The following is a 16,375-nucleotide window of genomic DNA, read 5'->3' as shown; positions in this document are numbered from 1 at the left end:
GCCCCCCGGCCTGCGAGCGGAGCCGAGCGGCCCCAGGGCCCGCGCTCGGCGGCGAAGGGGCTGTTGCAGTTAAGCGCTTTGCCCGGGCGGGGGGTCAGAGCCCCTCCGGGGGATCCACGCAACCGGCCCCACTGGAGCTGCCCAAACTGCCGCTCCCCGGGCCGGGCTCGCACGCCGTGGGGCCGAGGCGTCCCGAGTGGGACGATTTCCCATTGCCCAGCCCGTTCCCGCGGGGTCCTGCCAAGAGCCCCTCTGCCCTTCCCATTGTGTGCCGGGTTTACGTGGCCAGCGCGCGCCTGAACGACCCGGCCCGGGCAGGCGTTGGCACTTGGAAGGGGCATTGTTGGATGCACGATGGGGACGCGCCGCACCCCTGAGCCCGTCCCGCTATGGCCCGCAGAGCGGCCAGTGGCTCAGGCGTTCTACGAAGACACACCCTGCCGCCGAGGACCCCTCGCTCGCTCGCAACCCGGCCCTGCCTGTCTCAGGCGCGCGCGCTCTGGTCTCTTCCTTTAGTAGCTCGGTGCAGAGGTAGCAGGAGCGGCGCAGGCGGCGGGGCCGGAGTGGGCTGAGGCGGCCGTTCACTATAGCGAGAGCGCAGCGCACTGAGCCCCCTCCCCTTGGGACACTAACACACACGGTGAGGGGGGGGGGGTGACGACGGGTTCCAGACACAGGGGTCGGGAGGGTTTCCGTGAGTGACCGTTGAACGGGGATAGGGGGCGAGCGGCGCCAGGAGGCTGCTGGTCACGTGACGCCCGAGCGCGTTCGTCGCAGGCGGACAGAGCCGAATCGATTTGGTGGCGAGATCGTGGGGCGCGCGCCTGCAGGTGCGGCTCCGACGCGCGTCCTGGGGGTGGGTGAGGAAGGTTGTGGGTGCGCGCGCGCCCTCCCGCGTGTCCCCTCCGGCGGCCCGTCCAGCCATCCCCCTTAACGCGCTCTCTTTTCTCGCCTGTAGAGATGCCCTCGGCTACCAACAGCACTATGGCGAGTAGCAGCGGCAAAGTGGGGCCAGTGCCGGCGGGTAGCGAGGCCGCCCCGGCAGCGGCTCCCCCCCAGGCAGTAGCGGCTGCGGGCGGCACCACCAGCTCGGTGCAGACCGAGGCCATGAAGCAGATCCTGGGAGTGATCGACAAGAAGCTGCGCAACCTGGAGAAGAAGAAGGTACCGTAGCTCCCCGCACCCCCGTCTGGGCCCTGCCACCCCCTCCCGTGTTCCGGCTTCCTCTGCTCCAGCCTCCCCCCCGGACTCATCGGCCGCACTTTCCCTCTCGGTCTCCAGGTTCCCTTCCCCGCCCGGGAGTTTCCGCTCCCCGGCGGCCTGTTGTTCTGGCTCACGCCGGGGCTGCGGAATCACCTTTCCCATCAGCCACGGCGGGGATTGGCCGGCCCGTGCCCCGCTGCGCGGGGAGCGAGGTTCCGGGTATCGGTGCTCCTGCCCCGGCCGGCCTGGTCCCCGGGGAGTTGCCGCGGGACTGCTCGGGGCGTTCCCGGTGTGGGCCCGGCGGAGGCTCCCGCCGGAAGGTTCCAGAAGAGCGGCCGCCTCGCCCGGGGGATTCCTGTCCCGCTCGGCCCAGCGCGCAGCCCTTTGTCCGCAAAGCCATGCGGGGTGATGCGCGTCCCCCTCATGGGGCTCTTTGAGCTCGGACCCAGGCAGGAGGGGCCGCTACTGCCCCCTTTCCCGCCCTCTCAGTCGCGTTCGGTGTCCCTGCTCCCGGTGAGACACCGGTGCGGTGAACCACAGCCCCCCTTCCCCCCCACCCCTTTGTTCCTGTGGGCTGAGGGCTTCGCGTGCTCAGCCTTTGGGGGTGATGAATTAGGCTTGTAACCGCCCCATGGAGTAGCGGCCCTTTCCCCCCGGGACAGAGAGCTGGGTGGGTGCGGGGCGATAGGATCTGCAGTCTGGGGGGCTCACGGACTGTGCACATGGAGGCTGAAGCTAACATGGCGGCGGTGAGAGGCAGTCTCAGCCTCTCCGAGGCAGCTGCATTGTGTGAGCAGGCACTGGCAGCACAAAGCCGGGGCCAGCCGGCCATCCTACCAGAGATTCCCAGCCCCTGGAGGCTCCCTCTCTATGGGTCTCGCAACCAAGACTCGAAGGCATCTAGGATATTATACTGTTGTGGGAATATCAGTTAATCTCAGAGGGTCTGGGTTGCCTAAGGAGAGTGATGGTGTTGTGGTTACTTATCATTTCTATGGTACCAGTTGTGTACGTGATGCTGTGTGTCAGATGGAACGTGCCACGCAAGTGGCCCTGTTTTCCAAAGCTTAATAGATAATGTAATAGGACACAGTAGCAAATACAAGTTTGAATGGTTATTCCCCCCCCCCCCCCATTAAAAGCTCTGGCATTTTGGTGATACACTTGAGAAATCAGTATATTTACAGGTTAAAACTTGGGATGCTACCAAAAAATTCTGACCTGCAGTAAGGTTAATCTCTTAATTCTGCTTTTGTTTTTAATGTTTAAAAAAATATGAATTCAGTTATGAAATTTTCTGTTTCACTTTTATTTAAAAACAAAACTGGAACTATGAGTAGTCTAGTTTGGGATTAATTCACTATATTAAGGCTGTAAAGGTGACTTGCAAAGGAGCCAAAAATTCTACCTGCTTTACACCTGTATGCATGAGTACACTGCTTTTTTTTTTTCCTGCTAGAAATAGCAGGAATGTTAAGTGTTGTCTTTTAAAGAGAGCGGGGGAAGGCTTTTTGTATTACTTTAAAATGTGGCAGGGGAGTTCTCTCATACTTTGCCTGTAGACAGACTTATATTTGTATAAGCAAAGGTGTGATATTAAACAGTTAAACAGTGCAAGTTTATGTTTAGACAAAGTCTTAGTCTTTAACTGAAGGTTTCGAGATTTTCAATCAATCCTTAAAATTTCCCCCAGGTGTTTTAAGTGAATTAAGTAGATTGTAAATGGTCTGAATAAAAAACTTCAGACAAAGTAAGGAAGTGAAACAATATCATAAACCTGCTAGTTTTCCGGGGTGGACACAACTTGAATTTTCAGTTAAAAATTAGGGGAGTGGGGGGCAGAGAGGTGGGGAGAAGAGCTCTTCAGACCTTCTACCCTAAAACAAGCAAAAACTGCACAAGTACAGCATTTTTGCCTTTGCTGGTTACTTTTACCTGTTGCTGTCTATATGCAGCAGTTTGTTTTAAAGAAACTTACATGTTAACAAATGTGTTAGTCTTTTAATGCAGTCGCTCTCAACCTTTCCAAACTACTGTACCCCTTGCAGGAGTCTGATTTGTCTCTCATACCCCCGAGTTTCACTTCGCTTAAAATCTACTTGTGTACAAAATCAGACGTAAAAATACAAAAGTATCACGGTATAACTGAAAAATTGTTTACTTTCTCATTTTTACCACATAATTATAAAATAAATCAACTGGAATATAAATATTGTACTTTTCAGTGTATAGTATGTAGAGCAGTATAAACAAGTCATTGTATGAAGTTTTAGTTTGTACTGACTTTGCTAGTGCTTATGTAGCCTGTTGTAAAACTAGGCAATTACCTAGATGAGTTGATGTACCCCCCTGGCAGACCACTGCGTACCCCCAGCGTTCACGTATCCCTGGTTGAGAACCACTGTTTTAATGGACTTTCTGGTAAAGTTGTATGGATAGTATCTTAAACTAGAAAGTTATAAGTAGAAGACCTCAGAATTCTGATACAAATACATGCAATTTGGGATGGTTTAGCTTGTGAATTCCTCAGTCTCTGTTAGTTCCCTATACCTGTTATAATATACGGAGAGCAGTAGTGACTGCTTTAATTAAGGTGTCATGAGCATTTCATTGTAACTGCTTATTACTTTTTGAAACTTGGCATGGAAACTTCCCTCATAGAGGAGAAGAACCTTTGAGTGATTGTGGTGTGAACTGCTTTTGACTTGAGAAATTATTGTGTATTAGCACTATATTTTGCTTTTTTCTTGTTGCGCACAAAGTGTGCAGTTAAGGTCAGGTTGTATGTCCATAGCTAGCTTAGCACTGTGCACGGTGATGAAAGTGTGTGAAGGGGACAAAAGCTCCTGCACAATTCTGAAGTCTTGCTGCAGACCTCATAATGTGCATAGGATAAATGGTTCTTGGATGTGTCAAGCCAAATTGTTAAACTATGGATTTTTTTCCGTCTTTAAAAAAAAAAAAAATCAAAGGTTTTAATATTTTCTGAAGTTTTGAAGATTGCATGGCTAAGTAATCAGAAGTAAGGAAATGACAGAGGCTAGATATGCAATATTTATGTGATTATGTATTGTTTGTGATCACATGCTGATTCTTAAATGCAGTATTTTAAAAAATGTAGTTGTATGATCTTCTAAATTTCTGAAGATGTTTTGCATATAAAGGATAAGATCAGAAATTATACAGAGTCTAGAGACAAGTGGACGAAAAACATTAAATGTGAAAGATTAAATGCTTTCACTAAAGGAGTTTGTAGGTGTTCATCTAGAAGGACAATGGAGTTAAGTTTTGAATGTTTATTAGCTAAGAACAAAGTAAAACTACAATTGATTTGATGACCTGTGCAATTAAGCCTGTGCAATTTTCGATATTTAAATCTTAAATGGTAAGTGTGGCTTGTGGTCTAATAAATGCACTTTTGCTGTAGAAATCAGAAATGCTACATCTTGACTCAGAGAAGTCTTCTTAGTTTCTCACTTTCATTAGCTGGCTCTGTAAGAGTAAAATGATATTGCTAAACTCAAGTAGTAATAATTTTGCAATTACAATACAGTATTTGTTCAAAATATGTTGAAAATAATTCAAGCTAGAAACTATAGTAATTACAGGTATTTATACTAAATTGTTAGTTATATTTCAGTTGTCTTGTTTTCAGTTTGCTTCAGAACTAAAATGTTAAGAAAAGTTTCAAAGAGCCTAAGTTTAAAGGGGGATAGAAGAAACTGAATTACTGTCCTTTTAGATGTATAAAGAAAGCCTGAGGGTGTGTTTTTACCTTTAAGAAAGATCAGGAATGCAGAATCTTGGTTTTGGACTTCTTGAAGGTCTCTTATGTGTTAAGAGCTTCCTTAGGTCTTAATTCAAGGGACGTTCTGTTATCTAAAGTCTTTTCTTCCATCTGCTTATGAGTTGAATTAAATAGGTGTTTAAAAAAGTTTTTAACAGTCTGAATAAAAATCACTTAAACCTCTCGACTTCACTTGCATGATGTGTGATGTTAAAATCCTACTAGTTCTGTAATTACTCAGTCTTCCAGGAAAAGCAGGCTAGACCTAAATCTCAATTTCTGTTCTTGTGTTTTAATACAGAAGCTTTTTGCGGGGGATTGAGGGTGGGGTGAAAGCAAATTTTGTCTCCATTTTACAACGTGCGGACGGGAGAGAAACACATGCCCCAATTACTTCCTGTCTTTCAGTTCACCTTTAATACCACACACAACCAAACTTCATGTGCTATGCTAACTGTGCCATTCTTATGAAGCTTTAGAATGCTTAAAAATATGAAAGCTGCTGTATTAAAACCATATTCTATAAACTGATAAATAGGAATAGTTTAGGTCTTGTCTTCATGAGAAGGCTGTACCAATTTAACAACAATTGTGGGTTTAAAATGAATTTGGTTAATCCAGTGCAAAGAGCTACATGGACACTCCTTTTGATTTAAACCAACCTTAATTTTGCCTTGGTTGAAATCAATTGGGAAATGGTTTAAACTAAAATAGGTGGCCATCCTGGGGTTAGCACTAATTTTAAATTACTCCAACTTTGTCTTGTAGCCAAACTGTAGATGAGAATCTAAATATAGTGACGTTTGCCAATATATATTTCACAAATGGTTCTACCATCCTCAGTAACATAGAAATTTCCATTGGAATACATCAAGCGGGTATTTCAGATTGGCCTAACTTTTTAGATAGTATTTGTCTCTCTGCTTCCATTTCTTGATAGATGTGCTAAACTTGCCACATGAAATATCTGACTAACAATCAGTCTATACTAGAGCATTGTGATAAGCTTCTTCTGAAGAGGTTTTATGGAAGCAACCATTGTTGCTAGGGTTAAGGCCCCTCTGGTGATCCAAGTCTCTTCTCACTGATACACTGATCTCCATGAACCTTTGGTGAAGCAGTTGCATGTTCTGTCAGGAGGGCTATCATCTTGTTTCCTTGTGTAATAGCACTAAATCAGTCCTGAGACTGTCTCTTTTTTTTTCCAAGTTACTTTCTTTTGTTACTCGATATCCAGCATGGCCTGTCTTAGGACAGTATTAGTCAGCACTGTTATTGCTCTGCACAACACATGTTCAGAGTGGTGGGCCCAGTCCCTGCATTTGTTTTTTAAGGAAACAGACTCAAAGAAATGTCATCTAAAATGAAACTCAAAATTAGTTGTAATAAATGTGACTGGAGGTTTCTGTAGTGAAATTTTGAGTGGAGGCAGACTATGTGAAACCACAGCTGAATTCGTTTGTGTTGGAACCTCCGAATGGCCTCATGGATATACTAATTTTTGGATACATATTAAGTCCCAGCTCCAACCCTCAAAATTAAGCTCTCATACCTGTTAAATAAATAAATAGTTTTATATTTAGAGGCACTAGTTCCTTGTTTCAGCTCATTGTTTCATTTATAACAATTAGATTTTTAAGAGTATAGAAGTTATTTCTCTCAATGCTTGATATAACGTCTATTAACTAGTTATACATGCTCACTGAAGAGAAAATAGACTCCTTTTCTATGAGTTGGGCAAAATAGCTCAGTTACTAATGTAAGTAATTTTGCTGACTTTTTCCTTTGATGGAAGCATGTGTTTGCCACAACATTTTAGAGCATCCAGCTGTCTGGACTGCTTTCCCCTTTAGATGCTTCTTAAAATATCATATTTATGTTTTGACTCTGGATTAAGCTACTGATAACTGAAAGAGTCCTTTGGCTAGACTTAATGTGTGTATTTAAAGGACTGTGAAAACCAATTAAGATTGTACTTTCATAATGAACAAAAGGTAGCTCAGATCAGTAAAACTCACTAAGGCTGCCTTATGTCGACTTCAGTCTGTAAGCATCGGCACTAAAATGCCCTTCCTGCCAATGTAAGTTGCCCACTACACCGACTTAATAACTCCATCTCCGTGAAAGGGGTAGCGCGTAAGTTGATTCAGTGTCTGTGTAGACACTGAGGGTATGTCTACACTACCAGATTAGTTCGATTTAACTTAATTCGAATTTGTGGAATCGACCTTACAAAGTTGAATTTGTGTGTCCACACTAAGGACACTAATTCGACTTTGTGAGTCCACACTAATGGGGCAAGCGTCGACATTGGAAGCGGTGCACTGTGGGAAGCTATCCCGCAGTCCCCGTTGCCCATTTGAATTCTGGGATTTCCCCACCATGCATGCTGGGGGGAAAAATGTGTCGAGGGTGGTCTTGGGTAACTGTCATCATTCAACGTGCTTTCGGACGTTTCAAGGGGAGATGGAGGAGCTTACTGACTCGCTCGGATCTCAGCGAAACCAATATCCCCATTGTTATTGCAGCTTACTGTGTGCTCCACAATCTCTGTGAGAGCAAGGGGGAGACCTTTATGGCGGGATGGGAGGTTGAGGCCAATCGCCTGGCTGCTGATTACGCTCAGCCAGACAGCCGTGCAATTAGAAGAGCCCAGCGGGAAGCGCTATGCATCCGGGAGGCTTTGAAAGCTAGGTTCCTCGGGGAGCAGGGTAACCTGTGACTGTTCAGTTTCTTTACAGAGAAGCTGAACCTGCCCCTGCTTCAGTTACTGTTGACTTTCTTCTGCGGTTACATACCCCGTTCACCACGTTTTCCCCCCTTCCAACACACGTTTAAAAATAAAGTTAATGGAACATTGTTAATTAACAACGTTTTCTTTATTAATGAATTCGCGTTAAAGGGTTGAAACAGGGACGCAGACTGTGGTGGGTAGGGTGTGCAGTGATGTTAACACCGCTTCTACACTCGAGGAATGATAGGCTCCCGCTCCTAGAGCGGTCTGCAGTGCCGGACTGGTTGTTTCAACGGAGCCTGCCATCCCTCCTTTTCGGGACTCTGTGTGCGGGGGCTATGTGACCTTGTGGCAGGGGAGGATGGTTACAGATTCCCCTGCTGCGTGGCTCTGTGGTCCGGGACAAGGACCGCTGCATAAGTTCTGTAACCGCCCTCCCATGCCACAAAGTCACGTCCCCCCCCCACCCACACAGAACATGGAAAACACCGACCAGGGTGCCTACTGACTGCACTGTGTGTGTGACCTGCTGTTGATCCTGCCCCCCGTGTCTGTACCCTGGTAAAGGTGACTGTCCTATGCAATTAACAACCCCCTTCTTTCCCCCCCCCCCTTTACAGACAGTCTTCTGTAGAAACACTTGATGGAAATTGTAATTAACAGCAAACTACTTTTAATAATCAACTACACAGTTAGGGGATGAAACTGGGATTGGGGCTTCGGTGAGCCAGGAAGGGAAGGACTTCTCAACATTTAGGGAATGAGAGCCTTCTTGTATTTGTGCACTCTGCAGGGGTGCAGTGACAGTTTTCACGGCCCCTGTTGCCCCTCCTTCTTGTTACTTTGTGTGGGGGGGGTTGGGACTTTGTGGCGGGGGAGGGCGGTTGCAGATACAGTGCAGGGGGGCTCTGTCCTCCTGCCTGCGGTCCTGCAGAACATCCACAAGGCACCGGAGCGTGTCAAATTTTCCCTGGGCTTTTCCTGTGTGGCTGGTCAGAACATCCAAGCTCGGACTGCTGTCCAGAGCGTCAACAGAGTGGTGCACTGTGGGATAGCTCCCGGAGCTACTAAGGTCGATTTCCGTCCACACATAGCCTAATTCGACATAGCCATGTCAAATTTAGCGCTACTCCCCTCGTCGGGGAGGAGTACAGAATTCGAACTAAAGAGCCCTCTAGGTCGAACTAATTAGCTTCCTGGTGTGGACGGGTGCACGGTTAAGTCGAATTAACGCTGCTAAATTCGACAAACTCCTAGTGTAGACCAGGCCTGAGTTGTTTACATTGCCTGTTGGCCCCCGGGACTGACCGGTCAGTGCCCCACAATATCCCATACTGTTAGTTAAATCCATGCAAGCCCTTCTGGTGAAGACACACACTGCTGACAGAAGGAGCATAGCATGGACATTACCAATTGAAGTAATTACCGTGGTGGCTGTATGTCAGCTTAACTTGGTAGTATAGACATGCCCTAAAGCAGTGGCTTTCAATCTTTCCAGACTTCTGTACCTTTTTCAAGAGTCTGATTTGTCTTCTGTACCCCCAAGTTTCACGTGACTTAAAAACTACTTGCTTACAAAATCAAACATAAAAATACAAAAGTGTCACAGCACACTATTACTGAAAAATTGCTTGCTTTCTCATTTTTACCATACAATTATAAAATAAATCAATTGGAATATAAGTATTCTACTTACACTAGTGCTTTTTATGTAGCCTGTTGTAAAACTAGTCAAATATTTAGATGAGCTGATGTACCCCCTGGAAGGCTCCCAATGGGTACGCATATTCCTGGTTGAGAACCACTGCCCTAAAGCATGAAGTAAGACTAGGGATGTCCAGATTGGTATAAAAATACTGTAGACAATGCATTGTATTACTATTTCTGCACTGAAATTTGCTAGCAATAGGAAATTCATCCACTAGGAAGATTTACAAAATATCTAGGTATATTTTGTCACCAATGCACAAATAATTTACTGACTAATTCCCAGTAAGATTAATAGGCATTAATAGGTAAATCACTGGTATTCTTAAGTTAAGACACATACATGTATTGCCTTGCATATTCAAGAGTGATTTTATTCACCTAAGATATTAGATATTTTCAGTATCAGGGGGTGGCCATGTTAGTCTGATGAAGTGGGTATTCACCCATGAAAGCTTATGCGCCAATACTTCTGTTAGATATTTCCAGTTAATGGAATGAACAAATAATGTTCTTAAAAACCAATTCAGATAAAATGAGATTTTATATTTAAATTAGGGCTGTCAAGCAATTAAAAAATTAATCATGATTGATCATGCGATTAATCACACTGTTAAACAATAATAGAATACTATTTATTTAAATATTTTGAGTGCTTTCCGCATTTTAAAATATGATTTCAGTTACAACACAGAATACATCTACCCTGATTGAATTGGCCTCATTAGCACTACAAAAAGTAATTTTCCCTCTGTTAATATTCACCCCTTCTTGTCAACTGTTGGGAATGGGACACAGCCACCCTGATTGAGTTGGCCTTATTAGCACTGACCCCCCACTTGGTAAGGCAACTCCCATCTTTTCATGTGCTCTATATTTATACCTGCCTACAGTATTTTTCACTCCATGCATCTGATGAAGTGGGTTATAGCCCATGAAAGCTTATGCCCAAATAAATTTGTTAGTCTCTAAGTTGCCACAAGGACCCCTCATTATTTTTACAGAATACAGTGTGTACAACGCTTAATTTATATTTTTGATTACGAATATTTGCACTGTAAAAAACCAGAAGAAATAGTATTTTTCAATTCACCTAATACAAGTAGCGTAGTGCAATCTCTTTATCATGAAAGTTAAAGCTGTAGAATTATGTACAAAATACTGTTTTATTTTTGAATGCAATGTAAAATTTTAGAACCTGCAAGTCCACTCGGTCCTACTTCTTGTTCTGCCAATAGCTCAGTCAAAGAAATTTGTTTACATTTGCAGGAGATAATGCTGCCCGCTTCTTGTTTACAACGTTACCTGAAAGTGAGAACATGCATTTGTATGGCACTGTTGTAGCCGGCATCGCGAGATATTTACATGCCAGGTGCGCTAAAGATTCATATGTCCCTTCATGCTTCAACCACCATTCCAGAGGACAAGCATCCATGCTGGTGACAGGTTCTGCTCGATAAAAATCCAAAGCAGTGCAGACTGAAGCATGTTCATTTTCATTATCTGAGTCAGATGCCACCAGCAGAAGGTTGATTTTCTTTTTTGGTGGTTTGGGTTCTGTAGTTTCCGCATCGGAATGTTGCTCTTCTAAAACTTCTGAAAGCATGCTCTACACCTCATCCCTCTCAGATTTTGGAAGGCATTTCAAATTCTTAAACATTGGGTCGAGTGCTGTAGCTATCTTTAGAAATCTCACATTGGTACCACCTTTGCGTTTTGTGAAATCTGCAGTGAAAGTGTTCTTAAATTGAACAACATGTGCTGTGTCATCATCCGAAACAGCTATAACATGAAATATGGCAGAATGTGGGTAAAACAGAGCAGGAGACATACTGTTCTCCCCCAAGGACTTGTTACAAATTTAATTAACACACTTTTTTAAGCGAGCGTCATCGGCATGAAAGCATGCCCTCTGAATGGTGGCCGAAGCATGAATGGGCATATGAATGTTTAGCATATCTGGCACATAAATACCTTGCAATGCTGTCTACAAAAGTATCCTGCAAATGCCTGTTCTCACTTTCCGGTGACATTGTAAATAAGAAGAGGGCAGCATTATTTCCTGTAAATGTAAACAAACTTGTTTGTCTTAGCAGTTGGCTGAACAAGAAGTATAATCATAATTCATTTTTTTTTAGTTAATCATGTGAGTTAACTGTGATTAATTGACAGCCCTAATTTAAATGATGGTAAATATTCATTTCTTGCTGATGTTAGTTAACAGAGTAAATCAAGATGTCATTTTGTAAACCTTTCTCTTTATCTTATCTAGTAGTATCTTAGCCTAATGCAGTAGGTGACCTTCTGGACTGTGTCTAAAATGAAAAAGTAACACTTAGTCTGCATTTAGAATCCCGTTTGTGGTAATATGCATTTGGTTAGAGTGGCACTTCACTGCATTGCAGAGGGCAAGGCTGCCTTCCTTTAGCTTCACTTTGGCATACTAAATATCTGGAAGCTTTGTGAGAAAGTAGCATTAAACAGGAATGACTTTTCTTCCAGTTTGTGGTGATGGAGAAGCCTGTATAAAAACATTTGTTTCCAAAAGTTAAAACTCTTTTTGAAAGAAAGCCAGGTTACCAAATTAAATGGTGGTTCATGGCAGACTTTTCTTTTTTGGTGGTCAAACATTGTGCATTGTGTGACTGACTGGGCCAGGAGTGGCCAACCTGAGGCTGAGAAGGAGCCAGAATTTACCAGTGTACATTGCTAAAGAGCCACAGTAGTACGTCAGCAGCTCCCCATCAGTTCCCCCTGCTCCCAGTGCCTCCCGGCCACTGGCAGCCCCCTTGATCCGCTCCTCCCCGCACCTCCCGATCAGCTGTTTCATGGCATGCAGGAGGCTCTGGAGGGGAGAGGGAGAAGCTAGGGCATGGCAGGCTCAGGGGAGGGGATGGGAAGAGGTTAAGTGGGGGCAGGGCCTGTGGCAGAGCCAGGGGTTGAGCAGTGAACACCCTCCCTCCCCCAAACACATTAGAAAGTTAACACTTGTAGCTCCAGCCCCAGAGTCAGAGCCTAAACAAGGAGCTGCAAATTAACTTCTGAAGAGCTGCCTGTGGCTCCGGAGCCACTGGTTGGCCACCCCTGGACTAGGCTAACTGTAATGTGCTCAATGCTCTATTTAAGACGACTGCCAAAAAAAAAAAAATAATAATAATTGGAGATATACCTGTCTCCTAGAACTGGAAGGGACCTTGAAATGTCATTGAGTCCAGCTCCTTGCCTTCACTAGCAGGACCAAGTACTGATTTTTTTGTCCCAGATCCCTAAGTGGCCCCCTCAAGGATTGAACTCACAACCCTGGGTTTAGCAGGCCAATGTTCAAACCAATGAGCTATCCCTCCCCCCTCCTGAAGCTTGAGCTAGTGCTGAACACTGTTGCTTACCTCTTAAATGGTGGTAGGGTGTTAGAGCAAGAAGCAAAGGTGTTTTACTCCTACCTGACTAATGGTCTTTTAGGTATAGTTTAGTGCTCATCAAAGTATCTTCTGATCTATCTGTTGGTAACTACCTCACCTACTGTGTCCCATTGTTGTGGTTTAATTTGACCACAATGCTATGGTTGCTAGCTATCACCCAAATCAAACTTTTGGCCAGGCAGCATTATATTATTGGGAGTTCAGGAAATCCTTAGTTGGAGAATTAATTTTCTGTGTCAGGGCTAATGTTGAACATCTTTTTCACCTTTCCATTAAAAAAAATTAACTACTTTGTCTACCTTTTTTAATTGTAGAGTTTTGAGTAAAATGGGCTGTTTTGGCAGGAGGTGACTTAGATTAATAGATTCTAGCACTGGAAGGGACCTCGAGAGGTCATAGAGTCCAGTCCCTTGCCCTCATGGTAGGTCCAAATACTGTCTATACCATCCCTGATAGACATTTATCTAACCTACTCATAAATAGCTCCAGAGATGGAGCTGGAGTATGAGTGGCTGTAACTATCTGTCTGAGGCCACTGTCTATAATTTATCTTGCATGGTAGTTTGCATGTTATCCTTACTTTCACAAGCCCACAGCTTTCCAGAATAAATCCTTTGGGCTGAACTCTTCTGTGCTCAGTTTCTGAAAGTGAATTGTTTCAGAAGCTTTCACTATCTGTTTTATCTTTCAATCAGAACTTTGTCACTGTCAACAAATGATGGTTAAAGAAACGTTTAAACCTAGAACACAATCATGCTATGGTATTTGTTTTTCTGCCCCTCCCCTCCTTTTGTGCCTTCCTGTTTTGGTTACTATTAGTGATTCCTTTTGATGGCTTTAGTTGACTCTGGAATTTAAAACTGACAGGACACGAAGTAGTGGTTGAATCCAGATCTCCAAACAGCTTTTCATAGGAACATGAAATATGCTCAGTCATATAGAAATGATGAAAATTCCAGAGATATGAATACATTAACTTTTAGGTCTAGGTAGACTTGTACTAAATCTTATATGTAAGCAATAGAATTTTAAGACCAAGTTTGCTGTTACGAGGTTGGATCCAACAGGCCTTATTTAATAACTTTAAAGCAACTATTAGGTCACATTTAGCCCAAAACATACATCTAGTTAAAAACAAGCTTTTTTTTAGTTGTTGTTATTACAAAATCAAATGTGTGTCAATTTTTAGAATTCTAATGGAAACGGTTCTTTTAGACAAACATTCCCCTTCCGTGGACAAATATAGTAAAATTGTGCAAATCACTGAAAAATAAATTAAACTTTGAAAATTCTTCCAGTTATAATAGCCTCAGATGGTATTAAATATGGAGCTAGGAAAAGTTTAAGATTTAACCTATATTACCTTTTACAATGCTTCTATATAAAGCAGCATTTTTCAGACTCGGGTCTGCGGACCCAGGGAGGTCCGCCAGCCTCACTGATCAACTCCTCCTCCTCCCTTTGAGTGCCTCCTGCATGCTGGGGAACAGCTGTTCAGAGGTGTGCAAAGAGGTGCTGGGGGGTGGAGGAGCGGGGGAGGCGCTTGGAAAGAGGGGGGCAGTGGTGGGAAGAGGTGAGGTGGGGATGGGGTATTGTGGGTGGGTGTGGGGTTGGGTCTGTGAAAATTTTTAAATCAAAATGGGGGTCCTTGCGTTGCTAAAGTTGCTGATTTAAAACCAGTATCCCAGTGTTGGCTTTACTGTCTCTAAGAGCTTGGCTACACTTGAGAGTTGCAGCACTGGTGGAGGCTTTCCAGCGCTGCAACTTAGTAACTGTCCACACCTGCAAGGCACATCCAGCGCTGCAACTCCCTGGCTGCAGCGCTGGCTGTACACCTGGTCTGCTTGGGGTATAATGAGTGCAGCGCTGGTGATGCAGCGCTGCTCGTGTTATTGGCCTCCAGGGTATTAGGAGATATCGCAGAATGCTTTTAACTAAATTACTCTTTGTTTTGTTATGCTGCCTCTCTTTGTTTTGTTGTGAACTCGGGGCTCCGGGAGCTGCTTATCTAAAAAACAAACACAGCTCCTGTTTGTTCACAGTCACTTACAGATTGATCACAGCAATGAAATGAGATATCCGCCTGCCTGCCTCATTCACAGCAAGGTAGTGGGTTGAGTGTTTGCTTGAGGATAGAAACAGCGGGGGCAGTGGGGAGAAAGGGAGTCCGTTGGAGCAGCTGCTTATCTGGTTTGCAGGCTGTTTGCAGTTAAGAGTAAGGGGTTGGAGAAAATTTCTGATTTTGCAAGGCAGGGAGCTGATACACAGTGTCGGCTCCAAAAATCCACTCTCTCTCTCTCCCCCAGTCCCTGTCACACTCCACCCCACCCCCCTCTTTTGAAAAGTATGTTGCTGCCACTTGAACGCTGGGATAGCTGCCCATAATGCATCACTCCCAACAGCGCTGCAAATGTGGCCACACTGCAGCGCTGGTAGCTGTGAGTGTGGCCACACACCAGCGCTTTCCCTTCACAGCTGTATGACCAGCGCTGTAACTCCCAGCGCTGCAACTCTCAAGTGTAGCCAAGCCCTGAGTGAAGACAGAGAAGTCCTTTGGTGTCAAAAGTTTCATCGTGGATTACCCACAGATGTAGTGCTAAGTAGTAGGGTTAGTGACAAAATATAAAAGGGGGAAACATTCACTGGAAGTTTTTGTCCTTTTGGGACTAACTTTTCAGTAATATATTTTGATTCTTGTAGTTCTTCTCCAACCTTAAATTCAAGTGACTAAAAATAGTTCTGTGTAGTATTAATCTTATATTCCCAAGATATGTGACCTCTCAATTTTAAGAACAACTGACCGGTGACTAAAACTAAAAAGCCCTGTTCTTTAAAATAAATAGGTTACAACCTGTAACTAGAATATTCTTTGCAGTGATTATCCCCCAAAAGAAAATTTGAGTGTTATGATTTTTGTGGTAGTCTTTTTGGTATTATGGCTATCAGGATATTCTTTGGTTTTGTTTTTTTTTTTGTTTTTTTTTTTTAAAACAAAGTTTTGACTTGAATTTTGGTTGTTCAAGGTAATATCTTTCCCAGTATGTTGTATTTCACAAACATTAATCTGAATTGCGTGGGCAAGCACTCCTTTTAATATCTATACATTGTCTTAGTCTTCAAAGCTTTATAGCAGGGGTGGCCAACCTGTGGCTCTGGAGCTGCATGCAGCTCTTCAGAGGTTAGTATGCAGCTACTTGCATAGACCCAGACTCCGGGGCTGGAGCTACAGGTGCCAACTTTCCAATGCTCACTGTTCAACCCCTGCCTCTGCCACAGGCCCTGCCCCCACTTCACTCCTTCCCCCAAGGCCCTGTCCCTTCCCGCCCCCCTCCCTGAGCCTACCATGCCCTCGCTCTTCTCCTCACCCCCCAGAGCCTCCTGCATCCTGTGTGAGGCACAGGGAGGGAGGAGAGGCGTGGATTGGTGGGGCAGGGGAGCTGATGGGGGACTGCTGACATAATACGGTGGCTCTTTGGCAATGTACATTTGGCAAATTCTGGCTCCTTCTCAGGCACAAGTTGGCCA

General features: G+C 44.6%; 1 protein-coding gene across 3 annotated transcripts in view; it reads left to right on the top strand.

The window, feature by feature from the left end:
• Positions 1-488: 488 nt before the first annotated feature.
• The window catches only part of CAPRIN1 (cell cycle associated protein 1), a 77,595-nt gene continuing 61,708 nt past the window's right edge, over positions 489-16,375 (top strand). For 2 of the 3 annotated variants that reach the window (XM_045015071.1, XM_045015069.1), the window contains exons 1-2: positions 489-640; positions 959-1,164. In XM_045015071.1, the coding sequence (XP_044871006.1) occupies positions 961-1,164 (204 nt within the window). In that variant the 5' untranslated portion in view covers positions 489-640; positions 959-960. Of the gene's footprint in view, positions 641-681; positions 831-958; positions 1,165-16,375 lie in introns of those variants that run through there. The other variant, XM_045015070.1, reaches the window with a different exon arrangement.

Source organism: Mauremys mutica, chromosome 4, assembly GCF_020497125.1.
Source record: "Mauremys mutica isolate MM-2020 ecotype Southern chromosome 4, ASM2049712v1, whole genome shotgun sequence".
Taxonomy (NCBI): domain Eukaryota; kingdom Metazoa; phylum Chordata; order Testudines; family Geoemydidae; genus Mauremys; species Mauremys mutica.
The sequence above is the reverse complement of the archived record's forward strand: the minus strand, read 5'-3'. Positions and strand labels throughout refer to the sequence as shown.